Here is a 26,655-nt window from a genome sequence, read left to right on the forward strand (position 1 = left end):
AGACATCAATTTGGTGGATGGACCACTCAGGGGATAAAGAACTGGCTGGATGGCCACATGCAAACGGTTGGGGGTGTTGGTCGATGAGAAACTTAACATGAGCCGGCTTCAGTGTGTGCTTGCAGCCCAGAAAGCCAACCATATCCTGGGCTGCATCAAAAGGAGCGTGACCAGCAGGTTGAAGGAGGTGATCCTGCCCCTCTACACTGCTCTCGTGAGACCTCACCTGGAGTATTGTGTGCAGTTCTGGTGTCCTCAACATAAAAAGGATATGGAACTGTGGGAACAAGTCCAGAGGAGGGCTATGAGGATGATCAGGGGACTGGAGCACCTCCCGTATGAAGACAGGCTGAGGAAGTTGGGGCTCTTCAGCCTGGAGAAGAGAAGGCTGCGTGGAGACCTCATAGCAGCCTTCCAGTATCTGAAGGGGGCCTATAGGGATGCTGGGGAGGGACTCTTCATTAGGGACTGTAATGACAGGACAAGGGGTAATGGGTTAAAACTCAAACAGGGGAAGTTTAGATTAAATATAAGGAAGAAATTCTTTCCTGTGAGGGTGCTGTGGCACTGGAATGGGTTGCCCAGGGAGGTTGTGAATGCTCCATCCTTGGTGGTGTTCAAGACCAGGTTGGATAGAACGTTGGGTGAGATGGTTTAGTGTGAGGTGTCCCTGCCCATGAAAGGGTGGTTGGAACTTGATGATCTTAAGGCCCTTTCCAACCCTAACTATTCTATGATTCGATGATTTTATATTTAAAAAACAAACATACAAAACAAACACAGTCTTTTAATGTATAAACTGAGGCAATTAAATCCATAGATAATCACCCTAGCCAAAAGAAACATGAATTTTAGAAAACAGAGAATCAAATCCACGACATCTTTGAGCTTTACAGAAAATTCAGTCCTGGAATAGACACAGGAAGTAAATATAATGGGAAAGGAATAAAAGAAAGAAAACAAAAGCATGTTGATATGTCTGGTAAAAGAAATAATAAAAGAGAAAAATCAGCTAAAGCCCCGGCATATTGTGGCACATCTCTAGATCGACAGGAATGGGAGGAAGAAAAAGTAACAATATATTTTCACCAACTTCTTGGCAAGAAAAAAATTATCACATGCTTTTGTTCTTATAGTTTACAAATTAAAATATATTTAAAGTGTGCCTTTACGTGCAATTTTTAATGGCGCAACAGCTGATACTAAATAGTTTCCTCTAAGGCCTGAGGAGGCCTGAGGGATAACACCCATTTTTCAGCCTCTCCCAATCATCCTAATAACACTCTCATCCTCCTAAACATAGCACTTAAATCTAATGTTGAAAGGACTTGTTCAGAAGATTGGGGCTATCCTAGGATCATTAAATAAATAGTGTTAACAGGAATTTAATGAAGGTGACAGCAGATCCATTGGAAGGAGTGATGAAAACCAAGAAAAGGTACTAAAAACATACAAAGAAATAGAAAATATTTGGAAACATGGACCAAACAGGATAATCAGAATAGGTAGGGGAAAAACGCGAGACAATGCACCTGGGGAAAATAACCAAAATGAAGGTCTCAATGGCACAAGAAATCTGAGAATGCAATGAGGATGAAAGGACAGATTTGAGATATCATAAAATATTGTAGCTATGCATTCCTCTTTTACCATTACTGACCATTTTTCTCCCAAGAGGACTAAGCTGTGAATAGACAGTTATTTTATTAAAGCCAGGCCTCCATTTTTTAAACAAACAAAAATGTCTAGACTGCCAGTGTTAGTAGAAACTACTAGAACTTCAGAAAAGGAGTCTGCTCCTATAATTTGCAAGGTGGAAAACAAGGTGGAAACATCAAGTTAGTTAATCACAATCAATTTTGAAAACGTAGTAGAGAAGACCGAGTTAAACCAAGATCAAACTGGGAGGAATGGAATGCATCTGTAAACATATTTAATGTCACTAACTCTGCCTGCTAATTAATTCTGTCTTACCCAGTCTACCTTCTTTACTATTTTATCTTAACTTAGCAATAATCCACAGGGTTCAATATTTTGTTGGTTGGGTGTTTGTTTGTTTTGTTTGGGTTTATTTGTTTTTTTTCAAGGCATCAGATAGCAAAGGGAGGAACAAGACTTTGGGAACTGGAGTTTTCAAGAAAAGTTTGCCAGCATTTTGCAGAGCACAGAATTTTAAATTAATATTGTATGTTACCAAACATGTTTCTAATGAAGACAGACACCCAAGTTCCTCCCTGTTGTATTGAAACAGTGTAACAGCATGACTATTTGGATAATACCCCCACTTGCTGGCATTTCAGTTAGTGTGTTTTTTCTGTCCATTTATTCTTCCATGTTCTGGTCTGCATTCTAAGATTTCATCTTTTATGATTGCATTTCAATTTCAATTAACACAGGACTTTGGCAAAATGGGGTAAAATCTCTTCCACCTAAAGCAAGAGCATCCTGTGTCATAGATATACAATTTCTGAAGATTCATGGGAGGCCAATAGTTTCTACTTCCCACATCATTAATTAGAGTCACCTTAGTATTTCTTCATCAGCTCCTTCACAAGTAGAAGAGTGTATGGATTCTTCCACATCTACCCCTGCTTTATTGATATCTATATTCCTTATTACACAACCTGAAAAATGAACAAATGTTAACCTGTTTGATCAGGTTACACAAACACACATCTGGTATGACAGATTGTATGCTTTATGCATGGTATTTCCAAGGCTTTTTCTTGCACGGTATATGCATAATGTCTTTCCTAGGTACTCATGGTATTTCCAAGGTTTTGATGGTTCTGGTCTGCATTCCTTCTTTCCCTCTGTCATTTAGTTATCAGTCACTCAGTTGCTTTTCTACATAATTACCTATTTAGCAGTTAGTACCCAGTGCTACCTATTATTTTTGTGGATTTCACATCTACAAAAACAAATGTTCTAAGTCTGTACAGCTGCCAGTCTGTACAGTCAAATATGCATGCAAGCCTTAGGGAGTCTGCTTTCTCAGACTGTTGTTGCCAAAATATTTACAAATAAGGGAACTAAATTAATCTCTCATGTGACACTTTTGAACCAAAAGATTTGACACAGTGTGTTTAAAGACACTTAATTTTACTGAAAACTTTACAGTCAAGAGTCCACAAAAATTACACTGAAGACATTTATTTCCATATAATTCTCACAATGTACTTCTCAGTTCTTCAGTATTTATGTTTTTTTCCCTCCCTGGTTTGGTTCCATAACTTTCCTTTCTAAACAAAATGATAAAAATAAGTAACTTAACACCATCTAGCCTTAAAACTGTTAAGCCTTTTGAATTTCCTCCTTGTCCCTTTCTTCTTGCTCTCTGTTACGTGATCCTGTGCATTCCACTTCTAGTTCCTTTTGGCCTAACCTAATTAAACAAAATTTTCCATTTTCCACCATAATTTCCTACACTTGGGAAGACTTCACCACCACTGAAGCATTGTGCCAGCTTCTGTCCTACAAATTTATCCTCATCTTTATTAATCTAATGGATACAAGCCGAACAAAACCTAATCTAACTTTTGCACTTTGGTACTCCTGAAGTACCAAGAGCTGACAGAAGATGACACAGAGCATGGCTTTTTGCTTAAGATGTCAGGTCAAGAGACACATTCCTTTTGAGCATTACATTCAAGAAAAAGTTGGATCAATTAGAAAACATTCAGAAAGGAACACGAATAAACAACCAGAAAACAGTTGTTAAAGAACAAAGACTGAAAAAGCAGAAGCTAGTTTATATTAAAAAAAAAAAAAAAAAAAGACTGGCAGACAAATGCAATATTATGTTAGATTTGCTGAAAAGAGGACAGAGGCAAACTCTATCTTTGAAAGAAAGAACAAGAAAAAATGAACATTTAGCAAGGAGATTTAAGACACTAAGAAAAGCTTGTTAGCAGTACAGATAGAGAAGTATTAGAATAGAGTGCCTAGGGAGAAAGTGAAATCTCCACTGATGGATTTATTTAAGAACAAATTAGACAACATCTTTGCATAATGATTTAAGTAGAGTTGATCCTACCATGCCCAAGGGATGGCCCCTCAAGGTCCATTCTGGCCTTATTTTTATACTACATTCCTAATTCTTCAGCTTGTGCTGATATGTGTCTGGCACTCCTTCACTTGTCATAAACAAAGGATTCTTGCTGATTCCAAAGTTCCTCCCCACGAACTCTTACCAGTTCAGAACTCTTCACCACAGGACCTCACAACTCCATAGATTATTTCACAGCATTTTGCAAATATCGAGCTAAACTTTAGGATTTTGTTCTGCAAACGATGAACTGGAAATTCAATAAAATCTAGTGGGTTCATCAAGTATGCTGCAGAGCCAAGAGTTTGTTCTCCAGCCTCTCAGTCTATACTGCAATTACTACAAAATTTCTGTTCTCCCAGGGAACAGTATGACATTCCATATAGGACAAGCAGTAACTCCTTAAGTGCTGGTGCACTTGGTTTCCCTGACAGTTTACAAGCTGTGGGTACTGGTTTATACTGTGAGCATCACCCATGTCATAACTGGTTAGACAGCAGTGAAAAAGCTGAGAAACCAGAGGCAAAATAAAGGAGGTTGTAGTCAAGTTATCAGTGAAGGGACATTTGGGAGGTCTCCCTTACACTAAAGACATTGTTAAAGACTGTGTTATGGCATAGTGATGAAATAAGAAAAATACTGGATTCTGCTTTCTGTTCTCAGGATTATTTTTTCATTTTATCCAATGATTCTTATCTGAGGAATAGGCAAAAGTGGAATAACTTTATCACCATGCTACATCATGGAGTTCATGATGTCAGCTTACTCTTTTTTTGATGTTATTTGCACTCTAAATCCTGAGTTTGAACTGAGCTCAAGTAGCAGGACTGGAGGCTTGTATGTGGTCTGTTGTTTAAGGAACTGTGCTCGAACATGAAGAAAAGGATATGAATCTTCCCAGAAAACCAAGGTAGGCCAACAACTCAACTTCCTGACCACACTTTATTAAGTCAATGAAGAGAGCAAGGCACACTGAATTGTTCCATACAGGTGTTCAGCTCACCATTAATGATAAAAGAGAATCTAATTGCTGCAATTCTGAATTACTGAATATGACCCTATTTTAGAGCCACATCTATTGTTAGGGGATATGTAATGGAAGGTCCAAAGTCTACCTGTTCTTAGTATGATATTTATGGCAGAACTAAAAACAAATATAAAGACATTGTAAATGATAATAAACATGTCTCACATTTTGGTCAACTCAGGTACAGCTAGAAGCCCCATGGGCTTATTGCAAAGCACTTAAAAATTGTTCTCGAGAAACTAACTCCGTCTGTTGTTGTTTGCAACAGCTCTATGGGTGAGTACCTAGAGCTCAGGATCTTTGGGCCTAAGGTATCATAGATGCAGCATAGACCTGGATGCAAATATTATTTATGCTACCCTGACACATTACAATCATCGTCACAGAGAATTTTTGTTATACATAATGAAGTAGCATCTGTATGAGGAAGAATTTATTCTGTATCATTCTGTTACTGCCTTCTGTGCAACAGCATATGAGCATTACTAGCAAAGACTGATCTACTGTTATCACATAGCCCTTTTCAACATTGATTATTAAAATTAAAGTGCTGACTAGTAAGATGTAGGTGATGATTTTTTTAATGATATATTGATACTCAAAACTGTATAAATTCTAGTAATTTACCAAAAAAAAACTAGGTATGAATTGCACTGGGCTGGGGAACACATGATAAATCTAAATATTAATGCATATGTTCAGATATAGAATAATTTATACGGGAAATCAGCACAGGGAGAGGAAACTTACTTCTTCTTCTTCTAGTCCAGTTAGGTCCCAGAAGTAACTCAATCTCATCTGCAAACGTTTCCATTGTTCAAGGAACATAGTAGCTTAAAAAACAAAACAAAACAAAGCTGAACTAAAATTATAAATCAAATGCACTATGGTGTTACTTATATTTGAATATTTGCTATATTCAATAAATTTGATATGATATTTGAATCCCATTACGCTCAGCCATTTATAAATAAGCACTAAGCAACAGCATCAGGGCCAATTTTAAAGAAAGAATACAAGCAAATCTCGGAAGCAATAATTACCGTCCTTTTACAAATAAAATACAGAAAAAAACAATAGGAATTGCCCAAAGATACCAGTAAATACTTGTCAGAGAATGGAACTGACCCCATATCTGTTGATATCCACCCCAAGAGCATCATCTCTCTTAATTTACCATGAGTCATTCTATAATTCATGAGTACAAAGTTGGGTCTAAGTATTAATCTGTGACACTGTAAACAGATTTTGCTGTTTCAGTGTTTCTAATCAGCCAGAAACATATGAAGAAGGTAGGTGTAGCCTTCTACTGAAATAAATCATCGACACCTGTATGTAAACTAAGACCCTTAGTAACATGAAGAAAAAAACTGTTCTTTTGAAATATATTATAGTGGTACAGTTGAATGTTTTTCTCCTGCATAGACAGAATGATTTTGCCCTAAGGGACTGGCTAGTAGTTCAATCTCCTACTTTTTCTTCTTCATTCATATGAAGGAAAAAATGTTGCACTCCTGTCTCATATTTACAGTCTCCTGATTTTGCTTTCATAATTGCCCTCCAGATAGCCCTTTGCCTAGCTGCTCATGATTTATCAGCTTATAGGTTTATTAGAAATAGCATTTCTTACTTTTGACTTGTGGACACCTATTTTCAGATGACTATATCAATACTAAACCAGTATATACCAACCAAAACCACCCGCTATACTAATAAAAGTTATATTTATAAACATTTTTTTCTTATGCTTGACTTCACCTTTTCAGCTGGTGAAAAGGGGATTGTAAAAATCTTGTTAGGTCATAGCAGTGTTAATAGAATTTTGAACATCTTGCATATAGTTCTACAAGACACACAAAAGCGTAGAATGAGATCCGGCTTCCTTTACATCTACACTTGGTGTAAGATGTAAGATAGCACTGGGGAAAGTTAGACTACTATTAAACTCACCTGACTCTTACAAGACAGAGTCTATTTCTACAGTTAGCTGCCAATATTTTCTGCACAGATATCCTACTATAATGAAAGAAATAAATATCGCTTAAACACATGACTGGAAGAACACTGAAAGTAAATCCAGACATCAAGCAATTAAGTCTCTTCTCCTTCCTTACAGAGGAAAGGACATATAAAAGCTATATTTAACATGCTCTGAAAACACAAGAATTTTTAGATATCCTAAACACAAAACCATTTTGTTATTTTATAGGATGCTATTACTCCTTCCACTTTTTCTGTTACTCAGAAAGTCAGTTCCACATTTAGCTATTTAAGAACTTATTTGGCGAGATGCAGTAGCTGTTCTCAAATCAGAAAGATTGCACTGACTTACACTAGCAGTAAAATAGTTCCATTATATTCAGCCGTTCTTCTAATAAATGCATCTGATTGATAGATGAAATTCAGCTTCCCAGAGCACCAGTGACATTAAGCACTATTAGCCAGGCATTACTCTGTAGTATGTGAATATGGTCATTTGCAAACAATGTTGCTGGAATCAGAAAGATAATTTATGAGGCATCAAGATCAGCTAGTGGAAGCATGATTCCTTTCAAGATACTAACATATAGTGTTGTCTGCCTTTAACAGAATGGCAGAAGGCAAGCAGGATGAAAGCCGCCTTGTGCCAAACATCACAAAATGAAGCCAGCTCAAATTAACATACTTTACTCTTCTAAGTATGCAATTCTAAGTCATTAGACATGCCATATTCCACATCACTATACTATAGCCTACAGCAAAGCATTCAGGCAACATTTACTCAATGTAGAAATAGACATTTACTCAAGATACTAAGGCAAGGTGATAAGGTACGTGAGTGAGACCTGTCATTCAGCAGAATGAGGTCTAGACATAACCAGTACAGTCTCCTAGTAGTAAGGAAACAAACTTGGTGTAATCTAATACTTAATAGGCAAGCTGGGCAGAGTTAGTAAAGTATACTTGATTTTACTTTGCTGTTCTTTGTGTACGACGGCTGTATTTTCTTGCACTGACAAGCTCAGTTATCATGGCCCCAAGAACATACTTTTCCAGTCTATGTGAAATATTTTTTTTTGAGTGGGACTACATCTCAGAAAGAATTTTGGTTTTTTTTCATGCCTTCTTTTAAAAGCAATGCATACAGAACTTTTTGTTCCGTTCTGTTACTTGACAGATTCTACTATTTAATTTTAGTGCAATGATATATCAACATTTTGCTTTGCACATTGTGTTGCTGATACTAAAATACAAGTGTTTTGGATGAGGCTGCATGGAAATGATCATTTGCATGGATGCAAGTTTACAATACAGATTCTCTGTCAGGAAAATATTATTTGCTTATGAAACAGTACATGAATTGTCCTGCAGACACATGCTGTCCAAACAGCTATGTTGAAATTTGGACAATGCAGTGTATTGCATGCTTCATGACAGCAGGTAAACTGCTGAACCTTTTCTGCCAGTTTACTGTGTAAGTGGCAGCAATCTGAAATAGGAAAATAAGTCATTGTGAGAGTCTATAAATTCATTATCTTTTGCCATTTCTCTCAGTCATAGCACGCATATATTTTCTAACTCCTGCTAAAGGGTTTCCAGGAAGTGGTAAACAAAAACCTCTTCTATGTTTTTTTCTGTCTGCAACTTCCTTAAAAGCCTCTGCTATCCATACCCAACACCAAGCTACCAAATAGTTATTTCTAAAACAAGCTGCAAAATTTCAAAGTATATGAATTTCAATGCATATATTTTCCAATGCAAAGTATAACACACTGATTGCTGAGCAATGGCTATGATGCAATAATGTATTTGTTCAATTTCAAATGAAGAATGAGTATTTCATTTTGTGAACAATGAATAGGGAAATAAAAAATCGTTTTAAAGTAACAATAACACCTTTAACTTTCCGAATAAACAAGATGATAGATCTAGACTGAATGAGGGCATAACACCAGCAACAATACACACAAGCACTTTTGAGGGCAGAGGTGAGGTCAGAACAATAAGAATAATATTACAATGCACTCATTAGTGTTTATGAAGTGTTTTGATATCCTCAGTGAGACAGGGTATATTTGCCATTGAAGAAAAGCAAGCTTCTTTAAATGGAATACTTTAGAACTTATTATAATTAAAACAATAATAGTCCCATTGTTCTTGGAGTCCTATAAAATTTTCATAAAATGATGTGACTAAGTTGTCCCACATGGAAGTGCACTCTGTGCTTAAATTAAACCCTTTCAGCTGCCTCCACCATACCAATCCCCCAATACGTTCTGGCCACAAATGCAGAAGATGTTAAAGCAGCTTGTCAAGAAAAATGAAGAAAAAACATGGCAAAGAAAGATTGGAAGTGCCATTAAACAAGCCTGAAGAGAGAGAAAGAACACATTTTTCTTCTCTGAACTACCCAACTCCTTTCCATTTATTCCCAAGCTTGCTGTTGACAGCAGAAAGCCTTGTAATACTGCTTTCTCCAGTACTGACAGCCCCAAGTGGCCTTCTGAGGCTTATCAGTTTCATAAAGCTATAGATATCACATTTAATCTAATAGCACTTCATTATATGTAAGGCTACTATTTGTTCTACTACTGTGCATCACAGCTTTCACTTCTGACAGGAGTCCAAAAATCAAATGACACTGTTAACATGCAAAGCAATACTCACCCCAGAGAGCCATAAAGATGGAGAAGAAGACTGTGGCTGGGTTGTCAAACAAATGGCTAGCTCGAGCAGTAGCACAAGCAGAGCTGAGGTTCCAATAATCGCAGAACTTTTCGCACAGGGGGCACATGGTGAAGGCATTGCGCTGGTCGCACATTTCTTTGCTATGAATGACAAGTGCATAAATTCTGAGTATTATGACTCAGAAAAGGGGGATATACAATATTGATATCAAGCAGCACATCATAGCTACTGCTACTACAAGCTTTTTGCAAAATATGTGGCTTGCACTTGTAGAGAACAGAAGCTGTATGTTGCTTCAAAAGCACACTGCCATGCACTGGAATATTAAAACACAGGCAATTTACCAGCAGAAAGCCAGTGCAACACAGCAACCAATCTAATCACTACACTGTACTAGTGAATTGGAGAAGACTGCTTCACTAAAGACTGAGGTCAACCACAGTAAAGGAAATTCTGTGCCACTGACAAAACATATTTCTAACACGTTGGCACAAAAATCCATGTCAAATACCATGCTACTTTGTGTATCAGGACTGGCCATGTGTGTCCGTATAAAAGCCAGAACCAGTACCCAGGCATGTTAGTTGGTCTGTGTCACAGACAGAACAGATCTGCAATACAATTTGTAACATATGCTAGGTTTTGGTGCAAACTGACATATGTGACTGAATTTGAAAGACTTACACCTGCCAAGCATGTCATTCTTAGCAGAGATGTTATATTTCACAACATTTACTTTGAGATTCACCTCTGCCCTGCATTTTATTTGTGAGGTATTTATAAAAGCAATGCTAGTTTTTCCAGCATAGGTCTTTAACACCAATTCTCATCTGTGCCACTAGGTTTTTGGCTAAATTCTTCAAGTGTGAGGAGTTATTTTAGGCAGTCATACTAATATGTTTTAAGGGTGTTCAGATATTGTGTGTACAGTGGTTTCAGGAAATCAGATACCTTTACATTTCAGGATTCTCAACTTTGAATGCTGAATATGGATGTGGTATTCTCAGTCTCCATAGCTCCTTGTTTTTCTAGTACAGAGTGCTAACCTAATTTTCAAAAATTTAAAAAAAAAAGGGAAAAATCCACTCCCCCAGCAGTAAATCTTAAAAGAACTAGAAATATTCCACTTCTGCCTCATATATTCTGATATTAAGCTGCATTTCCTTTCCCTCAGTTTACAACATTTGTTCTGCTGTCCTCTGGAAAATGTGAGATAAGAGATTTTTGCAGATTTTAAAATCTTTAAGGTTGTTATTTTAATTCTTAGTCTTATTTGCTCTGTATTTACTCGGTTTCTAAAAATAATTAAAAAATCGTTAGCACTGTCTCTTAAATAAGCCTGCTTGACACTGCTGAGTATGCTTTCCAGGTTTTCCATAAGGTTTGTATATGGAAGATCTTTGTAGCTGCACAGTCTTTTTCAGGTGAACTGAGTAGTGCAAAGCTCAAGAATCCTTGCCAGGACTGTAAGCTAAGGAAATACTTGCAATATTGCTTCCTTGATAGCATAGCATGATTATGATTGTTCTTATATTTGCCATCATTAAATAACATCAAACGAAAAAAAAAACCTATTCAAACTGTAGTATCAGTATGTTTAATATTATATCATTTGAAAGGCATACAGATGTTTCCAGCTATCATATCATTAAAGTAATGCTCTCTTCTGTTTCAAAAGGCAGTAGAGGGTGCTGCAGATACATCTTAGCCATAAATCTCACTTAAGTTTAAATGTTAGCACAGGCTTTCCCACAGCCCATCAAGACTCGCTGAGTTCAAGCTAAAGTACAACAAACCCTGACTAAGATGTGTTGTTACTCATTCACCTATCAATAATAATGTCTTACTGCAGTAAGCTTCCAATTTTAACTTTAAAAGTTGCCAACTCATTTGAGAGAATGCAGGAATTTCCACAGCAAGTGTGACCAGCAGAAATAGTAATCTAGTATCCTGTCTCCGCCAGAAGTCAGACACAGACAACAGAGGAATTATTGGGTTTTTCTCACTGAGAAGCAGATTGTGATTATAATTATTCCTATATTGACCACCATTAAATAGCATTTTAATGCATTGTAATTAGCATTAACATCACTGTATCAATTTGGCAGGTTTTGTTTAGTATATAACACCCTCAGGACACAGCACAGAAGTCAACAACTTTTTGTAACTGTCAAGGAGAATACTGTGGGTACCAAATATACTAAATCTGCTAACTTTTGTTCATCTCACTTGTGCAAATAGTCTGACTGTACTAAAAACAAAGTAATCCAGCCAATGTATTTGTATTAACTTCAGTGAGTTCTACACAATGTCTTTCTGTATGATCCTGGAGATATTGAAAAAAATGCAAATGGATGTCTTGAAAAAGGACTTACAATAATGCAGTAGCCAGACTGAAAATTTCTTTTTCAGTAGCTGCAACACCAAACAACCAAATAAATGTGTGCCATTCAAACGTCTTATCTACCTAATGCATGTGTATTTCTAATGCTCACAGGGCTGTTAATGATACATCACCCCTCTTCAGACATGTTAGAAGCAATTACTCACACTAAGGATTAAAATAAACAGCCACAGTCTTGTAACTTTCAAGTAGCAGATTATTGATCACAGAGAAGCTTACCTAGGAATGTCACTCTCAATGGTTATACATCCATAAAGGAATACAATAATCCCAACTACTGAAGATGGAATAAGGAATTCTGTATATAAGCCCAGCCATGCAAAATAAAGTCCTATCTTTTCTCCAAAATACTTTCTGGGGAAGAAAAAAAAAAAAAAAGACAAAAAGAAAAAAAAGTCACGTGTCAAGGATATAATTGTATAATTTTCAATTGTGTTTTACAGCTTCTAAACACTCACTGAATGTCAAAATACATTAGGCATGGGTGAAAACCTTAAGTATCTTGAAGTCAATATCACCAAATGAAGGGAGTGATTCAGGTAGTTTGGGGTTCTCCATCCTGAGAAATTAAAGAGAGTCCTGTATCACTGTAATGATACTTAATATCTGCTTCAGGACAGCAGCTATCGAGTCTCTTAAGTGACGTCAGTGAATTATCCCTCACTTCCATCAAGAGTAGCAGAATTTCAACCCAATGTTTAGCTGAAAACATTGGAAAGGATTTGTCTCCTCAGAAGATTATTTAGATATGCCACCATTCTTTGCCTCTGTAGTTCTGGATTCAATTGGTGAGAGTCATGGAAATGACATCTATGGGAACATACGGACAACATCCTTTGGTATCTTAAAAGACTAGCAACCTCAATTTCCTGTTAAAGAAGGAAAGTTTACTTGCACACTAAGCACCGCTTTTCAGAAACACTATTTTTGAAAAATTAACCGTCTCTGGACAGATGGTTTGAAAAAAAATCAGCCCAGTTTCTTCTCTGAGGAAAAGTTTATTGTAGATGTTGATAAATTTGTGTTAGTACTCAGCCCAACATCTTCATGAATCACCCTGCAAGAAGTAAACTAAACATAGATGAAACTCGCTGACCATTCTAAAGTAGTTAGGAGTTATTACAAATATTGCAAAACACCAAGAGTTTCAGAGAGCTCAAAAACTCACCATCATTAAAATGAAACTAAATTAGATAAAAAAGCAACACACATAGAAACGAAAATAATATGGAGGAGTGCTAGATAGAACGCAGCTATAACGGAGAGCATTCATTGCATTTGAATCAGGGAGACATACATTCACACTATGGCGGCAGAAAAAAAACAGTCAACACATAACAGCAATGGCCTTGAAGCAGCACAGGGCAGAGGGGGAACTGATTTGCTCTCCGATTTCCTCCTGACTGGAAAGTGACACACCTTGAATTTGCCAGTAAGGCAAACATGACTGGCCACATTTTAAGCACATGGAACAAGAAGGAGAGGGGGAATTATTCTGATTATCTTCTTACTGCTTCCTTATTTGTAGAGTTGGGCAACATGAATAGCTAGTAATGTGTTCCAAATAGGTCAAAGCAGACTTGAAAATAATTCACAACCTAAGCTCTTCTAAGCTGTCTATTTTTTTTGACAAAGGGATACAAACTACCAAAGAAAGTGAATTAGAGTGAATTAGAAGTCAGAAACATTACAGTAAAGAGCAGCTGACCAGGGTCCATGAAGTTGAAGCTTATGGCTCGTGAGGCTTCTACTAGAATTTTTAAGCCTTCCAGTGGTAAATGCAATCTGCAACCTATAAAGAAAGGGTTACTCTTTGCATCCATGCCAAGAGAAAGTGAGAGGAGCTCAACAATGTCCTGGCAGCATGGATAAAAAGCAGTTGCCAAGAAGAAAACTGAACAATGTTCTGTGGCTTAACTGTTTTAAAAAAGAAAAATAATTAAGACTTCTGTGTCCAAGCTCAGTCCACCAGTGTGCCAGAAAGAGAAATAATCTAAGGAGGAACAATGGCATTGTTTGAAAGCATGATGAGTTTATCTGAGTTACCCAAGCCCGAAAAACAGAATATGGACATGTTCCTTTTTTGACATATCCTAATAACTGTTCTCCCATTGCTCTCAATAGCAGTCAAGCCTCTGTAGACACCTGTGACCACCTGTAACAACATCTATACACAGCAATTTTGGCCTCAGACTTTAATACCATGAAGTGGCTTTCCTTGTAGCACCTGCCTAAAAAACTCTTAAGAAAGTCGCACTGGCATATTTTCACAAGGATGGAAGCATTCCACCCCTACTAGAGTCAATAGTTTCATGTTAGAAAATTGCAGTGCTATTTCACTTATAAAAGCAAACTTATAAGTTTCTCAAATGTGAACATACGAGCCATAAATATCTGCACAAAAAAAAGGAAAGGAAAAAAAAAAATAGAATGACTACAGTGAATGAAAGGAAGAAACTGTTTTCTTTATGGGAAGAGTAAGATCATAGAATCATAGAATCATAGAATAGTTAGGTTTGGAAATGACCTTAAGATCATCTAGTTCAACCCCCTGCCATGGGCAGGGACACCTCACGCTAAATCATATCACCCAAGGCCTCGTCCAACCTGGTCTTGGACACTGCCAGGAATGGAGCATTCACAACCTCCCTGGGCAACCCATTCCACTGCCTCAGCACCCTAACAGGAAAGAATTTCCTCCTTATATCCAAACTAAACTTTCCCTGTTTAAGTTTTAACCCATTACCCCTTGTCCTGTCACTACAGTCCTTAATGAAGAGTCCCTCCCCAGCATCCCTATAAGCCCCCTTCAGATACTGGAAGGCTGCTATGAGGTCTCCACGCAGCCTTCTCTTCTCCAGGCTGAACAGCCCCAGCTTTCTCAGCCTGTCTTCATACGGGAGGTGCTCCAGTCCCCTGATCATCCTCGTGGCCCTTCTCTGGACTTGTTCCAACAGTTCCATGTCCTTTTTACGCTGAAGACACCAGAACTGCACACAGTACTCCAAGTGAGGTCTCACAAGAGCAGAGTAGATGGGCAGGATCACCTCTTTCGACGCTCGGCTTTCTGGGCTGCAAGAGCACGCTGAAGCGTGGGACAGTGTTGAAGGCTTTGCACAAGTCCAGGTAGATGATATCAACTGCTCTACCCCTGTCCATCAGTTCTGTACCCCCATCATAGAAGGCCACCAAATTGGTCAGGCAGGATTTCCCCTTAGTGAAGCCATGCTGGCTGTCACCAAGCACCTTGTTGTTTTTCATGTGCCTTAGCATGCCTTCCAGGAGAATCTGCTCCAAGATTTTGCCAGGCATTGAGGTGACACTGACTGGTCTGTAATTCCCCGGGTCATCCATTTTCCCCTTATTGAAAATGGGGGCTACATTTCCCTTTTTCCAGTCATCGGGAACTTCACCTGACTGCCATGATTTCTCAAATATGATGGACAGTGGCTGAGCAACTTCTTTCGCCAGCTCCTTCAGGACCCACGGATGGATCTCATCAGGACCCATGGACTTGTGCACGTTCAGATTTTTAAGATGGTCTCAAACCAGATCCTCTCCTACAGTGGGCGCCAGGTCTTCATTCTCACAGTCCCTGCATCTGCCTTCCAAGTCTTAGGTGGTGTGGTCAGAGCCTTTGCCAGTGAAGACCGAAGCAAAGAAGTCATTCAGAACCCCAGCCTTCCCCAAATCCCTTGTAGCCAGTTCTCCCAAGAGTTTCCTGAGGGGGCCTACATTCTCCCTAGTCTGTTTTTTATTTGCTATGTACCTGTAGAATCCCTTCCTCTTATCCTTAATACCCCTAACCAAGTTTAATTCTAACTGGGCCTTAGCTTTCCTAACCTGGTCCTTAGTTTCCTGGAGAACGACCCTGTACTTTTCCCAGGCCGCCTCTCCCTGCTTCCACTTATTATAAGCCTCTTTTTTCATCTGAATTTTCCTCAGGAGCTCCTTATCCATCCAAGGAGGTCTCCTGGCCCTCCTGCTGCACTTCCTTCTGGTTGGGATGCAACACTCCTGAGCTTGTAGCAGGTGATCCTTGAATATCAACCAACGGTCTTGGGCCTCCCTGCCCTCTAGGGCTGTATCCCATGGAACCTTCCTAAGCAGGTTCCTGAAGCAGCCAAAGTCTGCTCTTTTGTAGTCCAGGGCAGTGAGCTTGCTGCACGCTCTTCTCACTGTCCTGAGGATCTCAAATTTGACCATCTCGTGATCGCTGCATCCAAGGCTGTCCTGGAGCATCACATTTCCAACGAGCCCTTCCCTGTTGGTGAGCACGAGGTCAAGCATGGCACCTCTCCTTGTCGGCTCCTCTATTACTTGCAGAAGGAAGTTGTCTTCCACACAATGGAGGAACCTCCTGGATTGCTTGTGCCGGGCTGTACCGTCCTTCCAACAGATGTCAGGGTGGTTGAAGTCACCCATGAGAACAAGGGCCTGTGAGCGTGAGGCTTTTCCTATCTGTCTGTAGAGTGCTTCATCCGCATGTTCTCCTTGATGAGGCGTACACCAAAAAAAGGAATTTTTACAAATTTTTCACCAAGATCTTGCCATTTTCTCTCATTTATGTTAGGGTAAAACCAGTCTTGCTTTATTATCCTCAAGGAATTACTAATGATTTATGCTGCCATAGAGAAAGGGGAGTATTGAGATGAGGGTTTTGCCTTACCTCAGTAGCTAACTCACATCAAGTTCACATCTAGCCAGACAAAGTTAAGGACTAATCCTTTCAAAAGGATTAGATTAGTAATGGATGGCCCACTGCAGAGTACCACAAAAAAAAAGTATGCCCTCTGTGTTGCATGAGCTTTATTTCCACATCAGCTGTATTCTAAGGTAGAGAAATGTCCCTCTGTAAATGCATACGCAATGAGAACAGCAATTCCCATCCAAAGCAAGGGGTAAATGGTTTAATAGTGAACATACACTGCTCCTATCAGAAGCAGCTGCCAAGAATTTTGTTCTGTATGTTGTTACAGTACAAGGCAAAGTTTTGTGCGTTTCACTTTGGAAGACTTTTTGAACACTGATAAAATGGCCACCTACCAAGCACTAAGTTATCTAGAGTAAGAATCATGTATTTAAGGATTCAGCCAAATTATCCATAACTCCTTCAGAAGCTGAACAAAAGTTGTGCTTCAAGAAAGTGATCAGAAACAGCATTAAATAAATACAACAACCACCTACAGGAAGTGTATTCCCTCTCATAGCAGAGTTAGAATAAGAAGTATTGAGAAGGACACAGTGAAAATGTTTACTCAGTTCCCTCTGCTTCACTCATATAACACTTGAACCAGACATCTGCAATGCACTTCTGTCTTTCTGGTTGCCAAACCAACATCAAAAGGAATAACTGATAATTAAATGCCATGCTTGCACGTTGGTCACAGTGCTTCCATGCCAAGTTGTGCAATTTATAAATAGACTAAGATTTGTGGAAGGGGGAAGAAAGAGAGAACTAAAAAACTCCTTAGTTTTTGACTCTTTGAAAACAAATGTGGGATACCTGGAATGTGAATAAAGCATGTGGTGCATGACACACACTGGAAAGAACTCTGGAGTTGTTCAGGAACAAAGTTTAAAAAGCAAGGAAAAGACACTGTGGATATTGAGTCACCTAACTGGGAAATCTGTCCAAAACTTTTCAGTTTTTGAATTTCCATATCCCATTCTAGGCCATTTGATTTTTCGTTTGCCACAATTCATGCCTTCACACTTGTAGTGGTGAAATAGTTTCTACGCAAAACCAAACTGATTTACAGCTACCAATTGGGTAGGCTTTCCCCTGTGCAAATGGTCAAACGAGTCACATATATTACGTCTGCCTTCAAAATAAACATATTCACACAGATTTTGGGCACAATTATGGTGTTTCTACTGTCAGAAGAAAGGACAAGCAGTCCTCTGAAAGGAGAGTATCATGTCAGAACATCTCTGTTACCAGAGCCAGTTAGAAAATTTTCTTTTCCTCTCCAGCTTCCAGCCCAGATGCATTTGCTTTCTGACCCACAGCAAGCCAGTTCTCAGTGTAGGCCTATTAACAGCTATGACACACCAGTGGAGAAAACAGGAACCTGTTGCAAAGGAATACAGTTAATTCCTTCAGGAGGTTTTGTCACCATTAAACCAAAGGCAGAACAATGAATACCCTTACAAACATAGAATTTCTAGCATGTATTAAGTTCAGAACATAGGATATTTTTCGTTGTTTCTGAGATAACAGTTACCATCAAATTGAAGTTTCCATCTCAAAACTGTAGAATTATTTCAGAAAGATTGCTGAAGTATAAAAAAAAGCCCAGTCACTATAACTGAACCAGGAATCGGACATAACATCTCCGTATACCCCACAGTTTCACTCCAGGTAGAGTTGCCTATGTACAAGCTTTCCTGGATTTGTCATTTTTTCTCCATTTGAAAATTTTCTCAGGGCAGGATTCAAGCATTTATTACAACCATCTGAGACACCTGGGTGAAATTACTGCTCAGCAGCAGCACTGAGGTTGCTGTGCATCCAGAGATCCTGGAGATTTCTACCATGTTTGTGCCTGACAGCATATACGCACATATTCTGTCCAGACAGTCCCAAGAAGAAATGCATCAGTGCTAAATCCAGATATAAAGAAAGTGCACCAAATGGAGCAATATGGAAGCCAAGAAAGGATCCTGGCAGAAGACAACACCCCTTGGAAAAACTTGCCAAGAGACTGAAAATCTTTTTTCATTAAAACTTTAAGAGGAGGAAAAAAAACAACCACAGAACCTCAGCTAAATTACAATGCAGCTGAGTCTGAGGCAGGAAAGAAAAAGTCCATTACAAAGGTCAACTTTTCTGCATACAGAAAACAAAGAAAAGAGCCTCTGTCCAAGGTAAGAGTACATGTTTTTCCCTAAACTGGAGATGAAGATCAAGACTGTGCAGTAGAGAATGTCTGTGGGTTTGTGAGGGTTATGAGTTATAAGGGTTTGTAAAAATAGTGGATAAGCCTGTACAAGAACTCAAAACCAAACCCAACTGCTGAAAGCTAGTTCTAAAATTTGTGTTTGTGGCCACATCCCTCACTCACTTTGGAACAGTTGTTACCATATCAGTAAGACCTGAAAAAATGTTTAGAGCCACAGCCTGGTTTTTGATATCTATGAAAGGCTTCATATTCTGTGTATTTTCTCTAGCAAGTAATGCACTGAGGCATCCACAGTGCTTTTAACTAGGAGCATTCACCAAAGGCCAACAGAGAAACTACAAATCTTACCCTTTTTGCCTGAAAGCAGATTGAAGCAAACTGCCACAGGGGCCATTTAATCCCTCTTAGTTGAAGTTTGTCTTTGAAAACATTAGTTAACAAATATTTGCTGTGTCCTCCAATGGTACATGAAATCTGGAGCAAAACCCACCTAAATTACAGATTTTATCAACCACAGATATATTTTCTTCCAAGGCACTGTGAAACACTACTTGTGAACTACTATATGACAAAAACAAAAACAAACAGTCAAAATATGGCAATACCTTAGAGAACAGAAAGTTTTTTAGATGTAGAACAATGCTTTCCCCTAGTCTCTTGGCTCCAGAAATAAGTACAATCAACACAATAACAAGGTACTCTTTATGGAGAAGGTGATGTGTATGGAGAAAAGGAATACTTAATTTCTAATGTATTAAAAAAAATGAGAAAAATATTGAGAATAGAATCACAGGTTTTGTGTATTAACTTCAATTTAAAATAACATAAGATAAAACCTTACCATGTAAAGATAACCAGGATTAGCAATTCACAGAGCTTCAGACTAACAAACCTTATTGATTCCACTCCAGGAAATTGTCAGAATACAACTGAAAGGGCATAGTTTGTGGTGGTGAATTATTAAATTAAAAAGTCTTTCTTTACTGACTGTAATACAAACAATAGAAGCATAATAAGTAGACATGTAATGTGACTTACAGAGAAGTTAAGGCCGACTACCTACCAACTGCCTAAGCAAGCAACACAGAATCATAGAATTATAGAATCATAGAATCACAGAATCATAGAATCATAGAATAGTTAGGTTTGGAAAGGACCTTAAGATCATCTAGTTCCAACCCCCTGCCATGGGCAGGGACACCTCACACTGAACCATATCACCCAAGGCCTCGTCCAACCTGGTCTTCAACACTGCCAGGAATGGAGCATTCACAACCTCCCTGGGCAACCTATTCCAGTGCCTCACCACCCTCACAGGAAAGAACTTCCTTCTTACATCCAGTCTAAACTTTCCTTGTTTAACTTTTAACCAGTTACCCCTTGTCCTATCTTCAGTCCCTAATGAAGAGTCCCTCCCCAGCATCGCTATAGGCCCCCTTCAGATACTGGAAGGCTGCTATGAGGTCTCCACGCAGCCTTCTCTTCTCCAGGATGAACAGCACCAACTTTCTCAGCCTGTCTTCATACGGGAGGTGCTCCAGTCCCCTGATCATCCTCGTGGCCCTCCTCTGGACTTGTTCCCACAGTTCCATGTCCTTTTTATGTTGAGGACACCAGAACTGCACACAATACTCCAGGTGAGGTCTCACAAGAGCAGAGTAGAGGGGCAGGATCACCTCCTTCCACCTGCTGGTCACGCTCCTTCTGATGCAGCCCAGGATACGCTTGGCTTTCTGGGCTGCAAGTGCACACTGAAGCTGGCTCATGTTAAGTTCCTCATTGACCAGCACCCCCGAGTCCTTCTCTGCAGGGCTGCTCTGAATCTCTTCTTTGCTCAACCTGTAGCTGTGCCTGGGATTGCTCTGACCCAGGTGCAGGACCTTGCACTTGTCACAGTTAAACTTCATGAGGTTGGCATCAGCCCACCTCACAGGTGTGTCAAGGTCCCTCTGGATGGCATTCCTTCCCTCCAGGGTATCAACCGAACCACACAGCTTGGTGTCATCAGCAAACTTGCTTTGAGTGCACTCAATCCCACTGTCCATGTCAGCGATGAAGAAGTTAAACACGACCAGTCCTAACACCAATCCCTGAGGGACACCACTCATTACTGGTTGCCAGCTGGACATTGAGCCATTGACCACAACTCTTTGTGTGCAGCCATCCAGCCAGTTCTTTATCCCTTTTTCCAGTCATTGGGAACTTTACCTGACTGCCATGATTTCTCAAATATGATGGCCAATGGCTGAGCAACTTTGTTCGCCAGCTCCTTCAGGACTCGCGGATGGATCTCATCAGGACCCATGGACTTGTGCACGTTCAGATTTTTAAGATGGTCTCAAACCAGATCCTCTCCTACAGTGGGCGCCAGGTCTTCATTCTCACAGTCCCTGCATCTGCCTTCAAAGACTTGGGTGGTTTGGTCAGAGCCTTTGCCCATGACAGCCGAGGCAAAGAAGTCATTCAGAACCTCAGCCTTCCCCAAATCCCATGTAGCCAGCTTTCCCGAGAGCTTCCTGAGGGGGCCTGTGTTCTCCCTAGTCTGTTTTTTATTTGCTAAGTACCTGTAGAATCCCTTCCTGTTGTGCTTAACATCCCTAGCCATGTTTAATTCTAACTGGGCCTTAGTTTTCCTAACCTGGTCCCTGGCTTCCCAGACAACATCCCTGTACTCTTCCCAGGCTGCCTGTCCTTGCTTCCACTTTTTATAAACATGATGCTGGTTGATCAGAAGCACTGTAACTGCATTCTCCTCTCTGATATGGGAGATAACAAACCTTCAGTGCTTCTACAGAGCATTATTTGACTACTGTATGTAAAGTGCCCAGATCCCCACAGTTAAAGAGATCTCTTATCAGAGAGCTAGACTCAAAGAGAATATGACATGCCAGAATATAAAAATAATAATGTACTCATACATAGCACTTTAGGTACAGCAATAGCAATCCTTAACCTTAAGCAGTCCTCAGCTCTTGAAAGCATTACATTATTCAGTTGGTGATGTTCTTTGCCTGGAAATGTTCTATGCATCTCTGAAAGTAGGTAATACACTCAGTGCCTCTTTTTACTTTTCTTTACTTTACTTTCTCTAGCACATTTAAGCTATCAAAATGTCAGTAACCCTCCAAACCTGGCAAATTAAAAATCCACAGCAGGCAGCCTGCCTACCTGAGGCTGAGTCAATACTAATGTAAGTTAATACAGGTTGCCTACGAGGAGAGGAGTACAGTTTTACTCTATAAACACCTCAGCACACCAAGAGATGCTCTATGTAAGAAACTAATTCATTCAGTTATAACATTTTCTCTCATAATTACTCTAAAAGCTCCTACAAATAAGGACTAAGCTATTTAATATGATATAGTGAATCTGCCTTTATTTTAGACTGTCAGGAAAATTACCTAATCTTTTTTTTCCTGTGTTTTTAACACTAGCTTTTCTGGGTTTTCTTTACTTGCAAATGGGGTGTTTCCCCAAGTTTTCACCTTGAACAGAGGTGAGGTCACTGTTATTTATCACTTTCTTCATCTTTTTTTTCACAAGATAATTTGCACAATTTTCTTCATGTAGGGTAACAGAGTTTGAAGCTCAAATACTGACTTGTCAGAAATAACTTTGATTTATAACAATATCTCTCTTGCTTTTCAAGTTAATATAACTTAACCTTACTACAGACACTGAATTACGTATTTGCTCCAGTAAGTACTTGTATTTGCACTCTATTACTACTGTCAGACATACTCCATCTAGTGGCTAATAAAGAGATGTATAATTTCCACTAAAAGCCAAGTGTAATAAATTCTTTTTCAGTCACAGTACTGCTGCACTCCTTGAGATAGCAAGACTTGCCTTTTGTCATTTTGAGACACTAAGAGACCTACAGAACATGCATAATTAAAATTTAAACTGCTAGTGCTCAAGACTTCTGAGACTGTGACAAATGGCAAACAAAACACATTCAAATGCATCCTGCAAGTTGAAGGCACACATAAGTTTCTGGTTCATTATCTTTCAGGCCTTCAGGAATCACGGGTTCCAGAGATCAGAGAGAAAGGTTGGAGAAAGGAAGATGTAGCCTTGGTGGAAAGGGATGAGGTCAGGGAATACTAAAGCAGACTGGACATATATAAGTCCATAAGGCCTGATGAGATGCACACACAAGACCTGAGGGTGCTGGCAGATGTCATTTCAAGGCCATTTTTGATAATCTTTGCTTGATGATGACAACTGTGAGACTTGAGAAAAACAGGTGTCATCCCCCATCTTCAAGAAAGGCAAGAAGGATGACCTAAGGAACTACAGGCCTACCTGCCTCATCTCAGTCCCAGGGAAGGTGACAGAGTGGCTAATTCTGGAAACCATTTCCAGGTACATTAAATCTGAGAAAATCATCAGGAGTAGTCAGCATGGCTTCACTAAAGGAAAATCATGCTTGACCAACGATAAACTTCTATGGTGAAGTGACTGACCTGGTAGATCACAGAGAACAGTGAGTATTGTCTATGTGGACTTCAATAAGGCATTTGGCACTGTCTTCCATGAGGTCTTCATAGAGCTGCTGCTGATGTATGGGTGGAATGAGCAGACAGCGAGATGCATTGAAAACTGGATGATGGCCAGCCCAGAGCATGGCGATCAGCGGCAGTCTTGTTGGAGCTGGGTGACTAGCAGGGTACCCCAGGGGTCAATGCTGGTCTAATACTGTCCTCTTTTAACATCTCTATTAATGATCTGGATGATATGGCACAGTGTACCCTCAGCAAGTTTGCAGATGACACAAAACCAGGAGGAGTAGCTGATACGCCAGAGGGTCGTGCGGGCCATTCAGAAGCACCTCAAGAGGCTAAAGAAATGAGCTGACAGGAGCATCATAAAGTTCAACAAAGAGAAGGGCAGTCATGCACCTGGGGAAGAACAACCCCATGAACTAGTATTGACTAGTATAGTGCTGACAAGGGATGGTCTCAATCCCTTGTCAGTGTTCAAGGAGTGAGAAAAGGACATCTTCTCACCCCACATTGACACACCCAGAACGTTCTACAGTGATTAAGATGTCATGAGCAATTTTAGAGGAAAGAGAAGCAGACCTGTAACCATCCAAATGCAGCAACTGTTTCCTACTCCCTGCAGTTCCCAGCCATACATACCTTTAAATGCCTACAAATATTTGCATGCATATATATAAAATTGTGCAGGATTTTCTCTTTTGTTTCCAGCTGTGGATTCCCATGTCTGGCTTCCATTTCTCTGCTTTAAAAAAAACAAGCTTAATTTCCTATCAAAATATCCTGATATCACCTCCAAAAATACCTGCATTGGGACCTATCGCTCTAGTCCATTAAGAAATACAAGTTTCTGGCTGTGAAGTTTAGTCATCATACATAAATACTGTGGAATTTGGCCTGAGACAGTTCCGCACACAGATAAAAATGAACTCTAGCTGCCTACAAAACCACACAGTCCAAGGGGGAGGCACCAGGAAACTGTACAGTAACTTCAGTCTTAGCACCTTGGCTTCGCATAAATCCTGATGTAGGTGTGCATATCCATTGCTGGATGTAGTTTTTGAAAATCCCACTAAAGGAGTAAGGAATTCTAGTCCTTAGACAGTGACCTGAAGCAAGGGAATTATGTTTATCAGAAAGCAGGGATCTGGTTTTCCTCACCACTGCAATACAAGCCTACTGTTTTAAAATACCATCTCTCATACAAGCACCAATAAATAAGAGCAAGCTCTTGCCAAAACAGAGAAAGAAAACCACTTCCTCCAGGACTGGCAAATTCTACAAAATGCTGAGCTGTAAGTAAATCATCTCACTGCAGTCACAGGCCTGCATCCAGCAGAACAAGTCAATACAAATTCCTCAGTGATTTATGCACCATGAGCAAAACCCCTCTGCTTTGAAATAAACACAGGCTGGAGCACTCATGTAAGTCCTGTGACATGAAGTCCCAGGGGTGGAAGGGAAGCTCCCTAAAACTGCAGATGAAAAGTGCAGTCCCAGCATCAAGCATTTAATATGCAGTCCATTTAATGGATGTGTGACATGATAAAAAGTCCTTTCATAAATAAACTGAGGTCGTGAGGGATAATGGGATCACAAAGACACTGGAAAGGGGAACGAATTATAATAACAGAGAAAATGTTCCTTTCACAACAACTAGGAGTTCATCCCACCTGCTTCTGGCTCTGTCCAGGAAGCTCTCTGTTGTAAAAATTGGCACAAAAGACAACACCAAGGCTGAATGGATGCTGGCATAGCACTTCCCACTGTAGCTACTGCTTTAATGTTGAAGAACCGTAAGTTGAACGTACCTCATGTTGGGAATGAATCTTTGTTCCTTGGAACTATAAAAAGATCTTGGACCCAAAGTGTAAAAGGGTTCTAGTGAGAAGATATGCTCAGGTTATTGCTTCAGTCACGTTCTCATCAGAGGTTTGGAAAGGAGCTTAGATGGACTACTGCCAAAGTTACTGGTGAAGCTCATGGGCATTTTTCTCCTTAATGTTATGTTTGTTCAATTACTGCACTTTCCCAGGCTTAAAGCTGTTTTCTCTTTTTCCTTATAAAGAATTCCTTGCATATAGCCTCAGAATCTTTGTGAATGTTGAAGACAGACCTGCTAAAGACAGTCAGGGAAGAACTGCATAGTGTTCTCATATTTCTGTATGGGAACTGAGTCATTAAGTTGTTTACCAAGAAAAACTGTTTTCTTTACTTTCATTACCAACCTGGTATAAAGGGACCCTCTCCAGGATCTCATGAATCAGGGAAGTGTAAGACTGACCTGCTGGGTCAGCCAGCCCACCATGGAATGGGGTGCTGTATCAGAGAATCACAGAGTAGTTTGGGTTGGAAAGGATCTTAAGCTCATCTAGTTCCAACTCCCTTGCCATGGGCAGGGACATCTTCCACTAGACCAGGTTCTTTCAAACTATTACTCTGGAATGATTAGGCTCAGCTCTGAGCCAAGCATTCAAGTAGGTTATTCAATCCCTGTGAGACAATCACATATTACAAGGTTGTTTTCTGCCAAAGTGGTTACATTACATTAAAAAATAAGATCAGACGTGTGATTATGTTAGTTTGTAATAATAACAGAGGAGTGTCGGGGAAGCAGAGCGATTAAAACATACAGGAGAATCTGCACTTTGATGATCAGTAACTCCGAAGTTAGTATAAAAAAATGAACAACATTTGAGTGTACATCTGGAATTAGAAAGGGCACCACAGACTTTAGACAGGTCTTAGAGTTCTAGACAGTATGTGGAGAAAAATGTTCTCTCTCAAGAGCTGAAGATGTGGCTACAAAGCACTGTGATGAAAGGGGCAGTGATGTGCTAATGTATTAAGTAAGATAGATGGCTACAGTTAGGGGAATGCTGTACCAGAAATTGATCTCAACCACACTTTTGCTGAGGAAGAAAAACTTATCTCTGAAGACAATAAAAATGCCCTTTCAACAGAACCTCCCTTTTCTTGTTTTACTGCCACTTTAAAACTGCCTTATCCTAAGTAGGGTAAGCAGATATACTCAGTTTTGTTTTTTTGTGGTGAAGATTGATGAAGAACTAAAAAGGTAAAACAGCAAACCAGAAATA

The 26,655-nt window shown here is 39.5% G+C and overlaps 1 protein-coding gene across 2 annotated transcripts in view; it reads right to left on the reverse strand.

The window, feature by feature from the left end:
- ANO2 (anoctamin 2) overlaps positions 1–26,655 on the reverse strand; it is a 176,664-nt gene that overhangs the window by 96,160 nt on the left and 53,849 nt on the right. For both annotated transcript variants that reach the window (XM_062615545.1, XM_062615546.1), the window contains exons 11-13: positions 12,367–12,501; positions 9,723–9,883; positions 5,826–5,908 (exon numbers count right to left, since the gene is read on the reverse strand). In XM_062615545.1, coding sequence (XP_062471529.1) covers positions 5,826–5,908; positions 9,723–9,883; positions 12,367–12,501 — 379 coding nt within the window. The remainder of the gene's footprint in view (positions 1–5,825; positions 5,909–9,722; positions 9,884–12,366; positions 12,502–26,655) is intronic.

This window comes from Pezoporus occidentalis, unplaced genomic scaffold, assembly GCF_034315485.1.
Source record: "Pezoporus occidentalis ecotype Australia unplaced genomic scaffold, CSIRO_AGI_Poc_V1 ctg182, whole genome shotgun sequence".
Taxonomy (NCBI): domain Eukaryota; kingdom Metazoa; phylum Chordata; class Aves; order Psittaciformes; family Psittacidae; genus Pezoporus; species Pezoporus occidentalis.